The sequence below is a fragment of the Lolium perenne genome, chromosome 6 (assembly GCF_019359855.2).
Source record: "Lolium perenne isolate Kyuss_39 chromosome 6, Kyuss_2.0, whole genome shotgun sequence".
NCBI lineage: Eukaryota > Viridiplantae > Streptophyta > Magnoliopsida > Poales > Poaceae > Lolium > Lolium perenne.
In genome coordinates, this window is record NC_067249.2 from 56,540,970 (window position 1) to 56,562,296 (window position 21,327).

General features: G+C 43.1%; 1 protein-coding gene across 1 annotated transcript; it reads right to left on the reverse strand.

The window, feature by feature from the left end:
* Positions 1–2,943: 2,943 nt before the first annotated feature.
* On the reverse strand, positions 2,944–3,613 carry LOC127309669 (protein GLUTAMINE DUMPER 2-like). The gene has a single exon (XM_051340430.2). The coding sequence runs from the start codon at positions 3,517–3,519 to the stop codon at positions 3,004–3,006; it is 516 nt and encodes a 171-aa protein (XP_051196390.1). The 5' UTR covers positions 3,520–3,613; the 3' UTR covers positions 2,944–3,003.
* Between the last annotated feature and the right edge of the window lie 17,714 nt (positions 3,614–21,327).

Below are 21,327 nucleotides of genomic sequence, written 5' to 3' on the forward strand. Positions count from 1 at the left end.
TTTAGCAGCCACGTTGGCGGGCAGTATTGGTCTTCAACGCCATCGCCAATGTCGTGGGAGCTTGGAGTCCTAGACAACAATGGGCAAGGTATCTTGACCATGTAGGAATCCCAAGACCTGTCGGGTCCTCCGGAGCGAAGCCGAAGAAGCCGCGTCCCTGTCAATGTGAAGGTGGCTCTATCGTTCCAGGACGGGGGCAGGTTGGGATGACGTCCACCTCCCCGGTGGCTGCCACCTTAGTGCACGGAGGTTTTCTATGCCGCTGGTACCTCGGCATAGTCTGGCGCGACTCGAGGAGATCAGACACCGCAGGGCCCTCCCGCCTCCTGATCTACTTGGGGACCCGCCTACATCCTCGACTCGTTGACGTGGGACACCTACATCAACATGAAGTGAGATCCGCGGCGTCGAGTCGGTTTCCTCGGCGACGACCAGTATGACTATGACGCTACCCCGCCCGTGGGCGTGAAGATATGGAGGACGAGGAGGAGACGCCAGTCGCTGAGAGTGAACTCTTCTAGAGCAAGGAGGTCCAGGACGACATCGACAACTACATGGGCTACTTCGCCTACCTGGCGGAGAAGGCCAATGAAGTGGGCATGGAGGACCAGCTCTCCCACATGCTGTCTGGCTTCGACAAGAAGGAGATGTTCAGGCTCGCGGCGAAGCCCTGCGGAATGTAGGAGCTGTTCCGAGCGGCAGGGCCTCGACACGCAGCTGCATGAGTCGACACATGCGTAAAGCTAGACACCAACTACACCAGCTCCCCGGGAGTCGACACCGCTTGCATCGGCTCCCCCTACGCCCCCCCCCCCCCCCCCCACCTCCGTGTAGCACGTCGGCACTTGATTATCCGTGGGAAATGCCGGTGATCGTGGAGGGTTACAGCCAATTTATCTTCTATTTTCTATGTGTTTTTTATTTCCTTCCGCACTATGTAAACTAAAGTAAAATTTTATCCAAAAAAATGCGTCTAACCGCTAGGCTACCTCGACCAAAACGAATAAGTGTGGTCAGAGTGTCAGATGGCCAACTTCATGTTCGCGATCCGACGGGCAGATAGACGAAAACGAATATATTTCATGTTCGAAATGCGTCCGGCCAGCTAAAGTCCTCCACTATCGACCGGGGTTCATAATTCCAAAATTCTCGGATAGCCGGATATGCATGAGGTACAACTACCTAGAGACCAACGTTGGTAAAAGGAAAACTCAAATCCGCGCAACATACCAGAAGCCAACACGTGTCAACCACAGCGTTGAGAAGTCCCGCGCGCGCGAGGAAGTACGCTCGCTCCCGCACCCGCGTACAAGAAGTACGGGATCCACCCGGTACATTGCGAGGGCGCACGCCCGCACCGCACCGCACGCGTGCGTCTGTGCCCATGCATGTGAGAATCCATAGCAGCCACCACGACGCATGCATGTACTTTGTATCGATTTGTATTTTTCCTGTGGTGAGTACAAATTATAAGGCTATAAGTGCGAGTACAAACTCAGTGAAACCTTCGAGTACGATTATGTATAATGCACACATACAACTACATATAGAGTATCAGTACAAGTACAGTCGCGCAGACATGCGATGCGAGTAATAGCCACAGAGATTTAATGAAAGACAAATGCGGCATTACACGAGCTAAATACAACAAGACACGAGCGAATACAATCGTACAGATTTAGCGATTACAGACTCACATTTAGCGAGTACAACACGACATTAATGAAAGATACGCCCACACGAGCGAAGATAGGGCAAGACACGAGCGGGTACATGTACAGAAGTACAATGACACACACGAGCAACTACAGGAACCGAAGTACAGTTACGCACACGAGGAAGTACTGGCACAGAGGCACAGGTACAGTAGCGTACACGTGTAAGTACAGTTAATGTGTAAAGGGAAAAACTGTATCAAATACATTAAAAACAGAAGTAATTATCAGTTGAAACGCGAATACAGTTAGGTACACATCACGAGTACAACCATACTAGTATTGGAAGTACGAAAAAAAAGTTTTCCGAAACCTATCAACATGGGATCTAGTTTTGAAGATCTCGACGCAAAGATCTCAAAAGTGAAAACAGATCGTAATTTCGACTTACGGTTCTCAAGATATTTCATTTTGAAAAAACGAATCTAGAAAATAAAGGGAAAAGCTGATAGAACATAGCCCCCTCTGTCTTCTCTCTCCTCCTTCGTCCCAACTTGCTTCCCCTTGCTACACGTGACGAGCAGGGAGACCACTTTTCAGGAATTTTCTGGCACCACAACGTCCAATTGTCGGATGCGAAGCGAGTTGTCTTTCTTTCGTAAAGGTCGATCTTTTTCTAACGATTTCGATATGCATGACATGCACGGTCACATGCAGGAGGCGACGGGTCGATGCGGACCAAAGAAAAACGACCGGAGACGGCTCAGCCAAAACCTGTCTTCGGACCCACTGATCATAGCCGCTTCAGGTCTGACCTGCGATTATGATGCATGACTTCCTCCATATATAATCTTTTAGGCCAAAAATAACTACTCCATTTAAATACATGTAAATCTTTTACTCATGGTCTGGCTACGTGCTGCTAGGTGAAATACCTAATCCTCCTGTATTTTTCAACCTCTCAAATTTGAAAATTATTAAGAGTTTCCATATGTGCACAGCTACTCAAGATCACCGGGAGAATTTGAAATCTCCAGCTTTCAAAATGTTGATTTTCTCCGTAAAATTTGGAGTAAAATTTGGATTAAACGATATACTCTCTCCATCCTATGAAACATGTTGGAGATTTGTCAAAATTTTAATGTATCTAGATGCTAGTTAATGTTTACATCTAAATTTAGAAACATCTCGAACATGTTTCATGGAACGGAGTGAGCGTAAGCGGTCAATAATTGCCTAGCTATATAATTTACAGTTCCAGAATTAGAAAGCACGGAAATCCCCAAAAGAAAAACTAACAGAAAATCACAGAGAAAACCTTTCAATGTTAATCGTACTTACTATCCCGCTAGCTAATTACCGAACTAGTACTACTACTAGCTTGCTCACTTCGGCTATGCGCGTCGTCTTCGTAGCCGGCTGGCCGCGTGGCCGCCACGCGCGCACCGGCCAGCTTCCTCTCCTCCGACCTGCACGCGGCGCAGCATGCCGTCGCGTCGGCTGCCTGCTCGGCGCCGCCTTCCGCGTCACGGCCCGTCGTCGTCACCGGCGTGGCCAGGAAAGTCGGATGCTCGTCGCCGGCCATGATGACTACCACGTGCCCCTGCCACTCCCCTGCCAGCCTGGCGACCGAGCGCTTCTGGCCATCGGTTTGGTCATCATCGCCCTGGCCGGCGAGGCCGCCGCCGGAGAGATTCCAGTAGGAGCAGGCCAGGGCGACGAGCGAGAGCGCGATGAGGCCCAGCATAGCCGCGAGCCCGCCGAAGAGGTACGGAACCGGCGAATGCCACGGCGAGCGGGGCGCCGCCGCCGAGGAGGCCGCGGCAGGGACGTGGGCCATGGGGTACTCGGCTCCTGGCCTCATGGCACGGGCCGTGTGTTTCAGTGACAGCAGAGTGTCTCTCTGTTGCTTGCGTCTTCTTTTGTTAGCAAGTGACGAAGTGTTCTTTGGGGGTAGTGTGCTCGAACCGATGGTACTACGCGGCAATGGGCGTACTCCTATTTATATATAGATAGACGTCCATGAGCGAAGCTCCTCAAACAGGACATCAGATGGGTGAGAAAATTAATCGATTTTGCTTTTAATGCACGGTTTGTTATTAACTGTATAGTGATGTGTCGTGTTTATCTTATAACCTGCTGATAAAAAGTAAGCAAAGTAGGCAAAATCGGGTGTGAATGATATAAGCGCAGAATAAACGATAAACAAAATAAGATCAAAATAAGCCGAAGCCCTTTTATCGCACGAGAGGCCCCTAGGTTACTGTTCATGCGCGGATAAATAGTGCAGTGCATGAACAGTGTTTGGGATTTTTTTCACATGATTTTTTTTAGTTTTTTCCAGCAATTTACCTGACAATTATTTATAGCAGGTTCTCAGCTTTGGCAGAAAATTTTAAAAAAATATTCAACTTTGATAAAACAATTCTCGAAAATAATTTCTCAGCTTGCGCAAATTTATTTCAGCAATTTGCCAGCGTTTAACTTTCGCAGTATTTTTTTTTACAGTTAGCTATTTAATAGTATTTTTTGAGAGTCGTTAAGTATCAATTTTTAAAAGTAATTTATCGATACAAATTTTCAGCCTTAATTTTAGTTTACTGACGTTAGCTACCTAACACTAATTTTCCGAGCCGCGGTACTTATCTGATAGTAATTATTTTTCACTACTAATTCCACAACAATAAATTTTTTTTGAAATAAACATCAATATATTAAGCAAGCAAGCCGCCTCATTAAAAACCTTCCAGTCCCCTTCGGTACCCTGGTAAGGAAAAGAGTGCGTAAGAAACTTGCTGCTTTGGGTTCAAATATTCGGTACAATCTCCAACAGAGTTACATCACGAATAACATCAGCTCTGATAAAATCAGGAGGCCTATCATCCCAAACTAAACTAGTACTAGTTTCATATCCATGCTTTGCTAAATTATGAGCCACCATATTTGCTTCCCGATGACAATGTTGGAAGACCACCAAGTCCATCCTACTGGCAATTTGAAAACAATCGGCTAGCACTGCCGTATAGGGACTAAAAACTTCGGTATCTCCATTGCATGCTTGAATTAATTCCAGAGAATCCGATTCAATATGCGCCGAAGAACACCCAATCTGCTCAAGAAACTGTAACCCTCTTAACAGCGCCATTGCTTCTGCCTGAGCCGAACACATGAGATTATTCAACAAGCAAATTTTACCAGCTATGGCCTCACCCTTATCATTTCGCAAAACAATATCAGCAGAACCCGAACCATTTGCATGGTAAGAAGCATCTACATTTAATTTTTGATGACTCCTTGGCGGTTTTGACCATTTTACCTCTCTCTCAATAGCTGTATGTTTCACAGCACCAAAGTTTGCTGCCAAGGCGTTAATAGCAAAAGCTGAACTCTTTGGAGGGCTGACATTCTCACCTTTAACTAATTCCCTGCGTTGCCACCAGATGTACCAACAACCAACCTCCAGCAGTTCATGTGTTTTAACATTTTCAAGCCAAGATACTTTAGAATTTGGAGAGCAAAGGATATGTTCCAAGACAACCGATCCTGATCTGTCAACCATTATTGCATGCTCAAGTACAGCAAGTAAGCCGAGCTCCCCCCAAACCTGTCTTGCTCGGGCACAACAGAACAGAAGGTGTTTTATATCCTCTGGTCCAAGCATACAAATAGGATATTGTGGCTGGAACTTGATATGTCTGGATGCCAGAATAGCCATTCCTGGGACTACACCATGTAAGGCTTTCCATATGAAAAATTTCACCTTACTCGGAACCTCCAAAGACCACACTTTTTCCCAAACTGGATTATTTTGCGATGAACCTTGACCATCTCTTCTCCTCACTTGTGATCCGAACTGATGATCCCATTCTATATAGTAAGCTGATTTGACAGAGAAGATATAATTCTTTGTATGATGCCAAGCAACAAAATCCTCATCTAGTTGAGAACTCAGAGGTATCCTCAGTATCCTCTCTGCATCAATATGTGATGTCTACGCCCCCTCCTTTTCCTGTAGACAGTGTTGGGCCTCCAAGAGCAGAGGTTTGTAGAACAGCAGCAAGTTTTCCCTTAAGTGGATCACCCAAGGTTTATCGAACTCAGGGAGGAAGAGGTCAAAGATATCCCTCTCATGCAACCCTGCAACCACAAAGCAAGAAGTCTCTTGTGTCCCCAACACACCTAATAGGTGCACTAGTTCGGCGAAGAGATAGTGAAATACAGGTGGTATGAATAAATAGTAGCAACGGTGCCAGAAAATAGCTTGCTGGCGTGTAGTTGATGGTGGTAGTATTGCAGCAGTAGTAACGCAGTAAAACAGTAAACGAGCAGCCGATAGCGATATTTAGGAACAAGGCCTAGGGATTACACTTTCACTAGTGGACACTCTCAACATTGATCGCATAATAAATAACTCTTTCTCATATGTGCTACATACACTCTTTTGTTGGATGATGAACACATTGCGTAGGATTACACGAACCCTCAATGCCGGAGTTAACAAGCTCCACAATAATGTTCATATTTAAATAACCTTAGAGCATAATAGATCATTGCAAAATAAACCAAGAACTAATATAGTGCACACACTGCCCACATTACACTATGAAGGAGGAATAGATCACATCAATACTATCATAATGATAATTAACTCCACAATCTACAAGAGATCATGATCATAGCCTACGACAAGAACCACACGGTGCACACACTAGTCACCTTTACACCATGCAGGAGGAATAGACTACTTTAATAACATCACATGAGTAGCACACAACTAGTAGCGATACAAAGCTCATATGAATCTCAATCATGTAAAGCAGCTCATGAGATCATTGTATTGAAGTACATAGGAGAGAGATTAACCACATAGCTACCGGTACAGCCCCGAGCCTCGATGGAGAACTACTCCCTCCTCATGGGAGACAGCAGCGTTGATGAAGATGGCGGTGGTGTCGATGGAGAAGCCTTCCGGGGGCACTTCCCCGTCCCGGCGGCGTGCCGGAACAGAGACTCATGTCCCCCAGATCTTGGCTTCGCGATGGCGGCGGCTCTGGAAGGTTTCTGTGGGTTTCGTCGAACGTATCAGGGTTTTCGCGACGGAGGCTTTAAATAGGCGAAGAGGCGGCGCCAGAGGGTCGAAGGGGTGCCCACACCATAGGGTGGCGCGGGCCCCCCCTGGCCGCGCCGGCCTAGGGTTTGGTGGGCCTGTGCCCCCTCCCTGGTGGCTCTCGGGTGTTCTGGATGCTTCCGGGCAAAATAGGAACCTGGGCGTTGATTTCGTCCAATTCCGAGAATATTTCGTTACTAGGATTTCTGAAACCAAAAACAGCAGAAAAAGAACCGGCACTTCGGCATCTTGTTAATAGGTTAGTTCCAGAAAATGCACGAATATGACATAAAGTGTGCATAAAACATGTAGATAACATCAATAATGTGGCATGGAACATAAGAAATTATCGATACGTCGGAGACGTATCAGCATCCCCAAGCTTAGTTCTGCTCGTCCCGAGCAGGTAAAACGATAAAAAAGATAATTTCTGGAGTGACATGCCATCATAACCTTGATCATACTATTTGTAAAGCATATGTAGTGAATGCAGCGATCAAAAAAATGTATATGACATGAGTAAACAAGTGAATCATATAGCAAAGACTTTTCATGAATAGTACTTCAAGACAAGCATCAATAAGTCTTGCATAAGAGTTAACTCATAAAGCAATAAATCAAAGTAAAGGTATTGAAGCAACACAAAGGAAGATTAAGTTTCAGCGGTTGCTTTCAACTTGTAACATGTATATCTCATGGATATTGTCAACATAGAGTAATATAATAAGTGCAATATGCAAGTATGTAGGAATCAATGCACAGTTCACACAAGTGTTTGCTTCTTGAGGTGGAGAGAAATAGGTGAACTGACTCAACAATGAAAGTAAAAGAATGGTCCTCCATAGAGGAAAAGCATCGATTGCTATATTTGTGCTAGAGCTTTGATTTTGAAAACATGAAACAATTTTGTCAACGGTAGTAATAAAGCATATATATCATGTAAATTATATCTTACAAGTTGCAAGCCTCATGCATAGAATACTAATAGTGCCCGCACCTTGTCCTAATTAGCTTGGACTACCGGATCATCGCAATGCACATGTTTTAACCAAGTGTCACAAAGGGGTACCTCTATGCCGCCTGTACAAAGGTCTAAGAAGAAAGCTCGCATTGGATTTCTCGCTATTGATTATTCTCAACTTAGACATCCATACCGGGACAACATAGACAACAGATAATGAACTCCTCTTTTATGCATAAGCATGTAACAACAATTAATAATTTTCTCATATGAGATTGAGGATATTGTCCAAAACTGAAACTTCCACCATGAATCATGGCTTTAGTTAGCGGCCCAATGTTCTTCTCTAACAATATGCATGCTTAACCATAAGGTGGTAGATCGCTCTTACTTCAGACAAGACGAACATGCATAGCAACTCACATGAAATTCAACAAAGAGTAGTTGATGGCGTCCCCAGTGAACATGGTTATCGCACAACAAGCAACTTAATAAGAGATAAAGTGCATAAGTACATAATCAATACCACAATAGTTTTTAAGCTATTTGTCCCATGAGCTATATATTGTAAAGGTAGAGGATAGAAATTTAAAGGTAGCACTCAAGCAATTTACTTTGGAATGGCGGAGAAATACCATGCAGTAGGTAGGTATGGTGGACACAAATGGCATAGTGGTTGGCTCAAGTATTTTGGATGCATGAGAAGTATTCCCTCTCGATACAAGGTTTAGGCTAGCAAAGTTATTTGAAACAAACACAAGGATGAACCGGTGCAGCAAAACTCACATAAAAGACATATTGAAAACATTATAAGACTCTACACTGTCTTCCTTGTTGTTCAAACTCAATACTAGAAATTATCTAGACCTTAGAGAGACCAATTATGCAAACCAAATTTTAGCATGCTCTATGTATTTCTTCATTAATGGGTGCAAAGTATATGATGCAAGAGCTTAAACATGAGCACAACAATTGCCAAGTATCACATTATCCAAGACATTATAGCAATTACTACATGTATCATTTTCCAATTCCAACCATATAACAATTTAACGAAGAAGAAACTTCGCCATGAATACTATGAGTAGAGCCTAAGGACATACTTGTCCATATGCTACAGCGGAGCGTGTCTCTCTCCCACACAGTGAATGCTAGGAGCGTGTCTCTCTCCCACACAGTGAATGCTAGGATCCATTTTATTGAAACAAAACAAAAAACAAAAACAAACAGACGCTCCAAGTAAAGCACATAAGATGTGACGGAATAAAAATATAGTTTCAGGGGAGGAACCTGATAATGTTGTCGATGAAGAAGGGGATGCCTTGGGCATCCCCAAGCTTAGACGCTTGAGTCTTCTTGAAATATGCAGGGGTGAACCACCGGGGCATCCCCAAGCTTAGAGCTTTCACTCTTCTTGATCATAGTATATCATCCTCCTCTCTTGACCCTTGAAAACTTCCTTCACACCAAACTTCTCATAAACTTCATTAGAGGGGTTAGTACATAATCAAAAACTCACATGTTCAGAGGTGACACAATCATTCTTAACACTTCTGGACATTGCTCAAAGCTACTGGAAGGTAATGGAACAAAGAAATCCACCCAACACAGCGAAAGAAGCAATGCGAAATAAAAGGCAGAATCTGTCAAAACAGAACAGTCCGTAAAGACGAATTTTTAAAAAATACTTCCGTTGCTCAGATCAGAAAACTCAACACTAATGAAAGTTGCGTACATATCTGAGGAACACGCACGTAAATTGGCATATTTTTCTGATTTTTCTACAGAGAAAACAGCCCAGATTCGTGACAGATAGAAATCTGTTTCTGCGCAGAAATCCAAATCTAGTATCAACCTTCGATTAGAGGCTTCACTTGGCACAACAAAACACAAAACTAAAATAAGGAGAGGTTGCTACAGTAGTAAACAACTTCCAAGACACAAATATAAAACAAAGTACTGTAGCAAAATAACACATGGGTTATCTCCCAAGAAGTTCTTTCTTTATAGCCATTAAGATGGGCTCAGCAGTTTTAATGATGCACTCGCAAGAAATAGTATTTGAAGCAAAAGAGAGCATCAAGAGGCAAATTCAAAACACATTTAAGTCTAACATGCTTCCTATGCATAGGAATCTTGTAAATAAACAAGTTCATGAAGAGCAAAGTAACAAGCATAGGAAGATAAAACAAGTGTAGTTTCAAAAATTTCAGCACATAGAGAGGTGTTTTAGTAACATGAAAATTTCTACAACCATATTTTCCTCTCTCATAATAACTTTCAGTAGCATCATGAGCAAACTCAACAATATAACTATCACATAAAGCATTCTTATCATGAGTCTCATGCATAAAATTATTACTCTCCACATAGGCATAGTCAATTTTATTAGTTGTAGTGGGAGCAAATTCAACAAAGTAGCTATCATTATTATTCTCATCATCAAATATAGGAGGCATATTGTAATCATAATCAAATTCATCCTCCATAACAGGCGGTAACAAAAGACTACTATCATTATAATCATCATAAATTGGAGGCAAAGTATCATCAAAGAAAATTTTCTCCTCAATTCTTGGGGGACTAAAAAGATCATGAAAACCAGCTTCCCCAAGCTTAGAACTTTCTATATCATTATCAACAATGGTGTTCAAAGCATTCATACTAATATTACTACCAGCATGCAAATAAGATTCCATAGGTTTTTTAATTTTTGCATCAAACAATCCATGTTTTAAATCAGGAAATAGCATAAGAAGCTCATTCTTGTCCATTATGCCAAACTAGTGTAAACAAGAAACAAAAAGATGCAATTGCAGGATCTAAAGGAAATGGCTTTGAGTACTTACAATGCGCCGGAAAATAGCTTGGTAGCCGAGATCCGGAGTGTGAGTACCTTTTACCTTTCCTCCCCGGCAACGGCGCCAGAAAATAGCTTGATGTCTACGCCCCCTCCTTTTCCTCAGAGGCAGTGTTGGGCCTCCAAGAGCAGAGGTTTGTAGAACAGTGACAAGTTTTCCCTTAAGTGGATCACCCAAGGTTTATCGAACTCAGGGAGGAAGAGGTCAAAGATATCCCTCTCATGCAACCCTGCAACCACAAAGCAAGAAGTCTCTTGTGTCCCCAACACACCTAATAGGTGCACTAGTTCGGCGAAGAGATAGTGAAATACAGGTGGTATGAATAAATAGTAGCAACGGTGCCAGAAAATAGCTTGCTGGCGTGTAGTTGATGGTGGTAGTATTGCAGCAGTAGTAACGCGAAAACAAGAAACAAGCAGCGATAGCGATATTTAGGAACAAGGCCTAGGGATTACACTTTCACTAGTGGACACTCTCAACATTGATCGCATAATAAATAACTCTTTCTCATATGTGCTACATACACTCTTTTGTTGGATGATGAACACATTGCGTAGGATTACACGAACCCTCAATGCCGGAGTTAACAAGCTCCACAATAATGTTCATATTTAAATAACCTTAGAGCATAATAGATCATTGCAAAATAAACCAAGAACTAACATAGTGCACACACTGCCCACATTACACTATGAAGGAGGAATAGATCACATCAATACTATCATAATGATAATTAACTCCACAATCTACAAGAGATCATGATCATAGCCTACGACAAGAACCACACGGTGCACACACTAGTCAACTTTACACCATGCAGGAGGAATAGACTACTTTAATAACATCACATGAGTAGCACACAACTAGTAGCGATACAAAGCTCATATGAATCTCAATCATGTAAAGCAGCTCATGAGATCATTGTATTGAAGTACATAGGAGAGAGATTAACCACATAGCTACCGGTACAGCCCCGAGCCTCGATGGAGAACTACTCCCTCCTCATGGGAGACAGCAGCGTTGATGAAGATGGCGGTGGTGTCGATGGAGAAGCCTTCCGGGGGCACTTCCCCATCCCGGCGGCGTGCCGGAACAGAGACTCCTGTCCCCCAGATCTTGGCTTCGCGATGGCGGCGGCTCTGGAAGGTTTCTGTGGGTTTCGTCGAACGTATCAGGGTTTTCGCGACGGAGGCTTTAAATAGGCGAAGAGGCGGCGCCAGAGGGTCGAAGGGGTGCCCACACCATAGGGTGGCGCGGCCCCCCCTGGCCGCGCCGGCCTAGGGTTTGGTGGGCCTGTGCCCCCTCCTTGGTGGCTCTCGGGTGTTCTGGATGCTTCCGGGAAAAATAGGAACCTGGGCGTTGATTTCGTCCAATTCCGAGAATATTTCGTTACTAGGATTTCTGAAACCAAAAACAGCAGAAAACAGGAACTGGCACTTCGGCATCTTGTTAATAGGTTAGTTCCAGAAAATGCACGAATATGACATAAAGTGTGCATAAAACATGTAGATAACATCAATAATGTGGCATGGAACATAAGAAATTATCGATACGTCGGAGACGTATCAATATGCAAAAATAGCATACGAACCAATTCCTCATCCCAGAGATTTGCAGTTGGATCAATGAGTTGATCGACAGTTTTGTACAGGATTTGTCCTCTTCTAGTTATCACCTTCCTCGTCGGACTAGTTGGGATCCAATGATCCTCCCATATGTTTACTTTCTCACCTGTACCAATTCTCCAAACATGACCTCTTTTAAAAGTTTTCAACCCCGCAACAATACTTTGCCAGGTATAGGAAGATCCTTTTTTTGGCCCCGCATGTAATAATGAACAATTAGGGTAATACTTGGCCTTCAGAACTTTTGCACAAATAGAGTCTGGCTTTGAAATCAATTTCCAACTTTGTTTTGCTAGCATGGCCATATTAAAAGTATGGAGATCACGAAACCCCATACCTCCCTTTCTCTTTGGTATACACATTCTCCACCATGCAAACCAATGGATCCTCCGTTGATCATCCGTATCTCCCCACCAGAAGCTAGCCATTGCATCATTCATCTCCTTGCATAGTTGTTTTGGGATTTTAAAAACTGCCATCGCAAACACTGGGATAGCTTGGATAATAGCTTTAATAAGGATCTCCTTTCCCCACATAGATAAAAACCTCTCTTTCCATCCTTGCAATCTTGCAATAATCCTTTCCAACAGATAATTAAAACTATCAGTTCGGTCCAGGCCAACCATAGCGGGCAGGCCTAGATATTTTTCAGAAATAGCTTCAGTCATAATATTAAGTTCCTCACAGTGAGCTTTAACCTCTACTTCAACATTCGAGCTGAAGAAAATGCTACACTTTGCCTCACTCACCAATTGTCCCGAGCTTGCACACTATTGATCCAGAACTCTTCTCAATGAGGTTGAATTAACTAAATTAGCCTTCATAAGTAACAGGGAATCATCAGCAAATAGTAAATGGGAAACTGATGGTGCATTTCTGCACACCCGAACACCTTCAATGCCACGAACCTCCTCTTCATGAGCTAGAGCAGTACATAACCCTTCTGCACAAATAAGGAATAAATAAGGTGATAGAGGATCCCCCTGACGGAGGCCCCTACTAGGTATAAATCCTTCTGTTTCTTGATCATTATATCTGACTTTGTATTTCACTGATTGTACACATGTCATAAGAAGATCAACAAAATCCCTCTCAAATCCCAGCTTTATCAACATACCCTCTAGAAAAACCCACTCCACTCGGTCATATGATTTATGCATGTCTAATTTCACACCACATAGACCCTCCTTTCCCTTCTTCTTGTTCTTTATCTTATGCAAGCATTCATAAGCCAACAATATGTTATCAGTAATCAATCGGCCAGGGACAAAAGCACTTTGTACTTCAGAAATAATCTCATCCAAAATTAGTTTTAAACGGAAAGCCAGCATTTTTGATATTACCTTGTACAACACGTTGCATAAGCTTATAGGTCTTAATTGTGTAATGTTGTCTGGAGTTTCCACTTTTGGAATTAACACAATGATAGTGTCATTCCATCCTTCTGGGATGTTTTTATTATTGATAGAATTCAACACCTCTTCTGTCAGACTAGTGCCGAAAATATGCCAGCATTTTTTAAAGAACAGTGCATGGAGGCCATCCGCACCAGGCGCCTTCATGTCACCAATTGAGAACAAGGCTTTCTTCACTTCTTCCGCAGTAAATGGCTTCAACAATTCTGTATTCATCGCCTCAGAGACCCTTGGTGTAACTTTCTCTATTAATTCTAGGTCTGGTTCATCAACCTCAGTTGTAAATAGCCCAGCAAAGTAATCCGAGATTAAAGGGTTAAGCTGCTCCGTACCCTCCAATAGATTTCCATGATCATCCTTTAAATTTTTAATTCGGTTCCTCTGCCGCCGACTAGTAGCAAAACTATGAAAGAAGTTTGTATTTTTATCCCCAAACTGCAACCAATTAATTCTACTTCTTTGAGCCCAGTAAATCTCCTCTTGTTCAAGCAATTGCTCAATCTCTTTTGCTAGTTCTTTTTCTTTCCGAATATTCTCCTCTGTCAGCTCACTGCGTGTTAGCTCTTCAAAGTCTTTTTTAAGGGCTTTTATTTTCTTTATTGGCTTCTTCAGAACTGATCTATCCCATCGATGAAGACTATTATGTACCACAGATAATCTACTAGCCAAATCTGATTGGTTACTTTGGCCTGAAGAATTCCAGGCTTCTTGGACAATGTCATGAAAGTTCTTTTCCTTAAGCCAGCGTGCTTCAAAACATAACACCGAGGGCACTCTTTCATCCCGAACTGGGTTATCACCAAACTTCAGCAGAATAGGCCGATGATCCGATCTACTATATTCGAGATTTTCAACAGTAGCATCAGCAAATTTTGATCTCCAAGCATCACAAGCAATTGCACGATCCAGGCGTTCTCTGATCCCACCCCTGTGCCAAGTAAATTTATCACCACTATACCCCAAATCTGTCAAACCACAGTCAGCCAAAGCCTCTTGAAAAGCAAGTAGAAACTGATTTGGTCTTGGTCTACCTCCCTCCTTTTCAAAAGAGTATAGCACTTCATTCAAATCTCCCATGACTAACCAAGGCATAGGGGTTACCTCCTTTAATTCTCTAAGCCGAATCCAAGACAGATATTTGTCTTCCCATCTTGGCTCACCATAAAAGCCAGTAAACCTCCAAATATTTTCTTGCCCCACACCAATAAACACATCAATGTAATTATGTGTCTTGTGCCTTAGTGAGAGAACTACCTCTTTCTTCCATAACAATAAGAGTCCCCCTTTGCGACCTTCACTTTTCACAACTTCCTTATATTTCATGTCTAGTCTCCTTCTCAGACATTCAGCCGGCCATTCATCCAAATGTGTTTCCATTAAAAATATTACATCCGCCTCATGACGCTTCTGAATATTCACAAGCGCCGTCACAGCCGTGGCCTTTTGTAGACCACGGCCGTTATAACTTAGGAGTTTCATTGCTCCCGGACAGCCCCCTCATTGGAGGCCGCCGATAAATTTTCTGTTGCAATATCCTTATCCTTCCTTGATCTCTTAGGGGGCTGGAATTTCCCCGGAGTTGCCGTATTTGCATCTATACCAGTGATCCCTGGTTCCAATTGGTTGATCAGACCAGCCACTTTAAAACCATTACCATCACCATTATCATCCAGACCCGTCTGACCTCCAAATGTCAATCTTTTCCTTGCATTAATCCCAGCTGTGAGCTCATCATCCTCCTCCATATCATCAGTCGTCCTGGAATTACGAGAAAATAACTCATTATCATAAAAAGACCGTCCCCTACCTCTGCCCATGGGTGGTACCCGTCCAGCTGACGATCCCCGGCCACCACTCCAACCTCTCCCTGTATCTGCTAGGATAAAGTCTCCCCACTCCAGTTTTCCTTCCTCGTGCTCACCTGTACCACATTCTTGATACCAGTGACCTAGCAGTCCGCAAGCACCGCAGAAAACAGGTAATTTTTCATACTTCAGTTGGTACCAGTCTCTTTTTTTATCCTTTGTCATTGAGACAAATCGAAAGAGCTTATTCGCCACATTTATTTTCACTCTAATGCGCACGAATTCCCCAATAAAACCCGTCGGGAGCTTCACTTGTACCTCTGTAATCTCTCCAATCTGCCTACACATACCTCTGATAATCGGCTCTTTGAGGTAGTTATCTGGTATCTGCATCACCCTGACCCAAACTGCAACCTTGTCAAGAACAATCGATCCTGGATTTTTAAAGCCATTGTATTCTTCAATGATCAAAGCATAATTGTTTCGAAATAACCAGGGACCCATGTTCATTGCTTTGTCCCAATCAGCCAAGCAACCGAACTGTACCGTAAACAGATTATCATCTATCTTCCTCCACGCTACCTCTTTTGCCGAGTTCCATGCACATCGCATGTCAGCATATAGAGCACTAGGGCTAAACCTCTAGATGTATGTACCTTTGCAATCGCAAGCCACTTTGCCTTTGCTTCGGGATCTGGCGCTTCCTCCTCCCGCTTCCTCCTCCCAGACAAATTCATCAGCTTCTTCTTCATGCAGATTTAATCTTCCCAACAATTCTTCAACATCGCTTTTCCCTCCTTCCTTCAGGTTACTCGGCTCCCCCTTCTCCTCCATCGAAGGGATGGCGATCAGGGTCTACCGAAGGAACACCCGGAGAGCGGACGGAGAGCAGACGACACGGAGAGAAATCACGCTGGACGAGCCCGCGGCAAGGGTAGACTCACGGCGGGGTAGACCGCCGGAGGACAGAAACCCTAGAATAGACTAGGGGAAAAAGTCACGATTACTTTCCACAACAATAATTTGTTAAGCGTGTTTCCCGAATGGCGTTTCGGCCCACGTTCTCTGGCGTTACTTCTTCCACACCTCACCTCTATTGTAAAATAATTATTTATCATTCGTCGACTCTTTTAACTGAAAAAGATATTAATGCATACTATAAAAATATTTTTTATGAACACATACTACTCCTTTTTTCCTACGTCGATTTAGGAAAATAAGTACTTCAATATTCGTTGCCTCTTTTATCCAGGGAAAATATTACCATCTATATTTATGATACCACTTCAACAGTAGTTTACTGATTGTTAGCTATCTAACAATAATTTCCCTTGGGGCCTTACTTATCTAATAGTAAATGTTCTTCAGTGCTTATTCCGCAGCAGCAATCTCTCAAGGGTGTGTCTTCAATGGTGTTTCGGTCCACTTCTCTGGCCTTTTCCTACATTAACTTTGGAAAATAACTAGTCCAATATTCGCCGCCTATTTATATTATCGTGTATGTCCATGGTACCACTTCAATAGTAGTTTACCGACGTTAGCTATGTAACAGTAATTTCCCTAGGGGTGTTACTTATCTAATAGTAAATTCTTCACCGCTAATTGCGCAACATCAATTTCTCAAGCGTGTCTTCAACGGCGTTTCGGCCCAGTTCTCCGGAATTAATTCATCTGCAACTCTACTCTAAAATTAATTGTTTTAATGTTCATAAATTGTTTTATCCGGAAAAACTATTAATGCATACTACTCTTTTCTTCTACATTGACTTTGGAAAATAAGTGCTTAAATATTTGTCGCCTCTTTTATCCAGGAAAAATATTACTATGTTTGTCCATGGTACCACCAGGAAAATGTATTTTGTCCACCGCTCGTCCTCCATTTTACATGGAGAAAATAGTACTATCTTACTTCTACCGTGTCTTAAGAAAAATGCACTTACTCCATCTTCCATTGCCTTTGTTAGATGGAGAAAATACTATCATCATCTTTTGTAGCAACTCCGGACACAAAATGCTCACCATCCACCGTATCATTCAGTCATCCAAAATACTACTACTTTCTCTATGCTATCTTGCTCTGCAGTCCGTCACCTTTTTCAACTGCGGTGCATTGTCCTCGCTTAGTGTAGTGTTATTTTCATACTACCCTGTTTTCTTCCCATCATCGTACAATCATCCGATGATTTTTATTCTTACTAGCTATCCTCTTTTTTTCATCGTTCCACGCCTACGGACGCTAGAAAAACTCCCAAGCCGTGTCACTACAGTAGCACGCTTACGTTGCTTGAACAGTGCTTTCACACCAGCATTTCTGTGATACTTCATAAACTCAGATATTGCACTATTTTAACCAACGATCTAGACAGCAAGGGCACTGTGTATCGCCGCACCAACCTTCCTAGTATTATTGATGCACTAGCTAATTCAATCAAAAGTTTGAACCAATTAAAAGGATTAGGCAATATATTTATTTTAACACTCGCCACCACATCAAGGCTATTTTAGTCGTAGGTTGCAGAATCTTGAACTTGAAACCGTTTGGCTCATCCTTAGCATGTGTTCGATGTAGACCGCTGAATCTTTTTTAATACTACGTGCACATGATCTTAAACTTAAAACCTCTTGACTCTATCATATATTGTTGATGCACGAGCCAACTCAATCAAAATTCCAAAGTGATGAAAAGAGGGTACAAAATGTTTTGATTTCAACAGCTACATCGGAATAAAATACTTACATTTGAATCACTCAGTGGAGAATAACAAATATCTAGAGTCGATGTGCAGTGGTTTATTGCCTTTCAAGTTGTTTATCACCTTTGTGTAAAGTTGGCACCTTATAAGACAGCCCATTGTATGACGGTATATATTTCAACCAAAATTGAGGTGGAGGGAAGGAAGGGTCAACCGCTGGCTCTAATTTCTTACATCCTAAGCGCAATAATCGAGGTGAAAATTTAATTCGAAGTACGATCTAGGTGTCACACTGCAGAAATAAGATCCTATGCAATTGGGACAAACTCATATATGTAATGATCATGACCAAATTTGGGAAAAAACTCTACATCAGTTTGCAAGCAGAGGCAAGCAACTGCATGGGAACTGACTTTGTGCCACCATATTAGCTCCGACCCGTCGTATAAGTTTAACACATCAGTACTAGACCATGAACTACAAATCTGATGGTATATGTTCAACATGAACATAAACAATGAAACATGTGTGTTTACTAAAACTGAAGACTGAAAGCTACATTTGAAGATTCTTGCTTAATTAGCTGCTAAACAAAAAGAAGAAGGGAACCATAGTGAAGAAAAATGGGGTAACTTCAAGATTGTGCATGCTATATTTTTCTAGAAACATGGAGTACAATGTAGACTCCGCAGGCGCAAACACCTCCATAAACACACACATAGCTTACTAAAGATTTTGAGTTGGAGAGATTCAAGTCGCCGAAACTCGCTTCGGCCACCTCGCTATCAAGGGGAGCATTGTTTCTCGGTGAAAGAATAATCTGCATTATTGATACTCACACACACATGATATGCTGGTTGATCACGGCATTCTATAAAATTGCAGCACTCAAATTAAAATCCTCACATATGTTTCATGCAATCCTCCTTATCAAATTTTACCCAAAAAAATACAATGGCAGATCGTAACTAAGATTAATTATTGTTATTATCCATAATCGCTAGGTATATGCACTTATGATTAATTAATGCATTAGTTGATTGAGCAATACATACATGGTCAGAGAGTAGAGACCTCAACAAGCTTTATCTCCAAAATATGTGAGAAAATTCCCCACCAGAGGTTGAAGCCATAAAACAATCACTCGGTTAATCACTATTGAACTATGAGGCCAAACCAAGTGAAACCCACTATCATGGACGTCTGAAGAAACTACCATGTAAGTTTCGGTAAAATAGTAGTTGCTGAAATGTTAGTGGCACCGTACTTGGTTTGTTAAAACAAATTAAAAACTATCTACCCAAATATATCAAAATGGGTATGCTACATGTACAGGTCCTGGGCTCTGCCCGCTCCCATGTCACTCCCTAGGGCGACACCGGGGCGATACCGCGCCGCCTCCGCCTGCTCCTCTAGCCGCCGCTGCCGCCGGCCCTTGCCGCGGTGGCGGCGGGCCCAGCCCCCGAAGGTGGACTGGGGTGGTGGACACCGGAGATCTGCGCCATTGCTGCTAGGGCGGTGGTGGCGGCTCATCTGCGTGCAGCGACCAGGGCGGCGCCCCTGGTCGGGGTGGTGGCGGAGACTCTACTCCGGCGGCGCCTTGTCCGGCGGTGAAGATCTGGGCCAGATTGGGTGGCGTTGGGGAAAACTCCAGATCTTGATCTGGGTGATTCCCATGCTGCCTATCCGGTCTTCTTCGCTGCATGGTTGGGCCGGTTCTGGTCGGGGTCGACCCTGCTTGGTCATCGCCGTTCTCTTTGCTGCCTCATGGCCGTTGGTAGAGTGCGGCGTCCGCGGTGGAGCAGGTTGCCGGCGGGCGGCGGCGAGGGGGCCTGCTGTTCTACCAAATAAAGGTGGCAGTCCTAGGGTTTCTCTCGCGCCAAGTGAAGATCGTTCAGAAGCTTCTTCCCACCGAGCTTGCTGGATTGTCGTGTTCCGGAAGGTCCTGCCAGCGAAATTCATTGTGCGATCAATGCCTGAAGATTGCTGGATTGGGTGTTTTCGGTCGAGCGCACCCATGTTTTTTATCTGACCGTTTGGTTTCACAGGGAGCGCTTCGAAGCTCTGCTGGCTGTTAATATCATGGAGCTTGTTTTCTTTCCATGGTGCTGGCGGAGAAGGTCATGAAAGTCAAGATTGATGGAAGAGCAATGGTGGTCGGATCTTGGTGGTGAGATGGAACTGGCTTGGTGTTCCGGGCTTCACAGCAGCGGTATGAAAGTGGGAGCGACAACACAGGTGAAGTTCAGAGTCCTACCTTTCAGGGTGAAACCCAAGGTCTGGCCTTAACTGGTTGTGCCTGGCAATGACCTTGTTGGCGGCATTGTTTTGAGAGCGGAGACTATCTTCAGGGTGAAAACCTAAGATCTTTGATCGGGCGACGACGGTGTTAGAGCACTGTTCCCTTCTTGAAGGCGTCGTTTTTGGAGAGTCTGTATTTCAGGTGTTGTCTTGTCGGTGGATGTATTGTTGTTGTTAGGCCCGAGGTACTGTAGCGGCACTTTTGTTTCTTTTTTTTGGCTATGTGCATCCGTAGTGCCATTAGGGTGGTGTGTTGTTGCAGAGGCTGGGTGAAATTGGTATCTTTTGATATTAATATATTCCCTTTATCGAAAAAAAAATGTGACTGTGTTGGCGAAAATGATTGCCAGCCAAATAGGATTACGATGACCAACTACAATATTGAACATAGAAGACTCAATAAACCTTACCAAACTAATATTTAACATGGACGATTTCTTCTTGGTGTGTAACTGCGAGTGTACCTTGTAAACTGAGCATCGGTAGCTCGTATGAAAATAATTTGAACATGAAATATACACATCCTGACTACAACATGAAGCAACAAAATCCCAAAAACCTACATTTTGAGAAATCTAAATAAATCAAACATCTGTGGTCAGTTCATCGGGCAGCCACTTGTCTCTCATCAATTATTGAGAACTCCCACGATATCCATTTCTGCATCGAGAGAGTTTATGTTTTATGGGCAAATGCTTGGACAAAGTCGAGAAATTAAAACTACGTACATATGAAAGGTCTTTTTGATCCAACGCACTCAAAACTTACAAAAGGTAAAACCACCTAACGTCATAGATAAGATTGCTTATCTTTATCGAAAAAAGATTGCTTATAAAAAATGGAAAATGATAGTGTACTTCCTCCTTCCTATCTAAATGCGCTAATTATTTTTTATGTGTAAAAG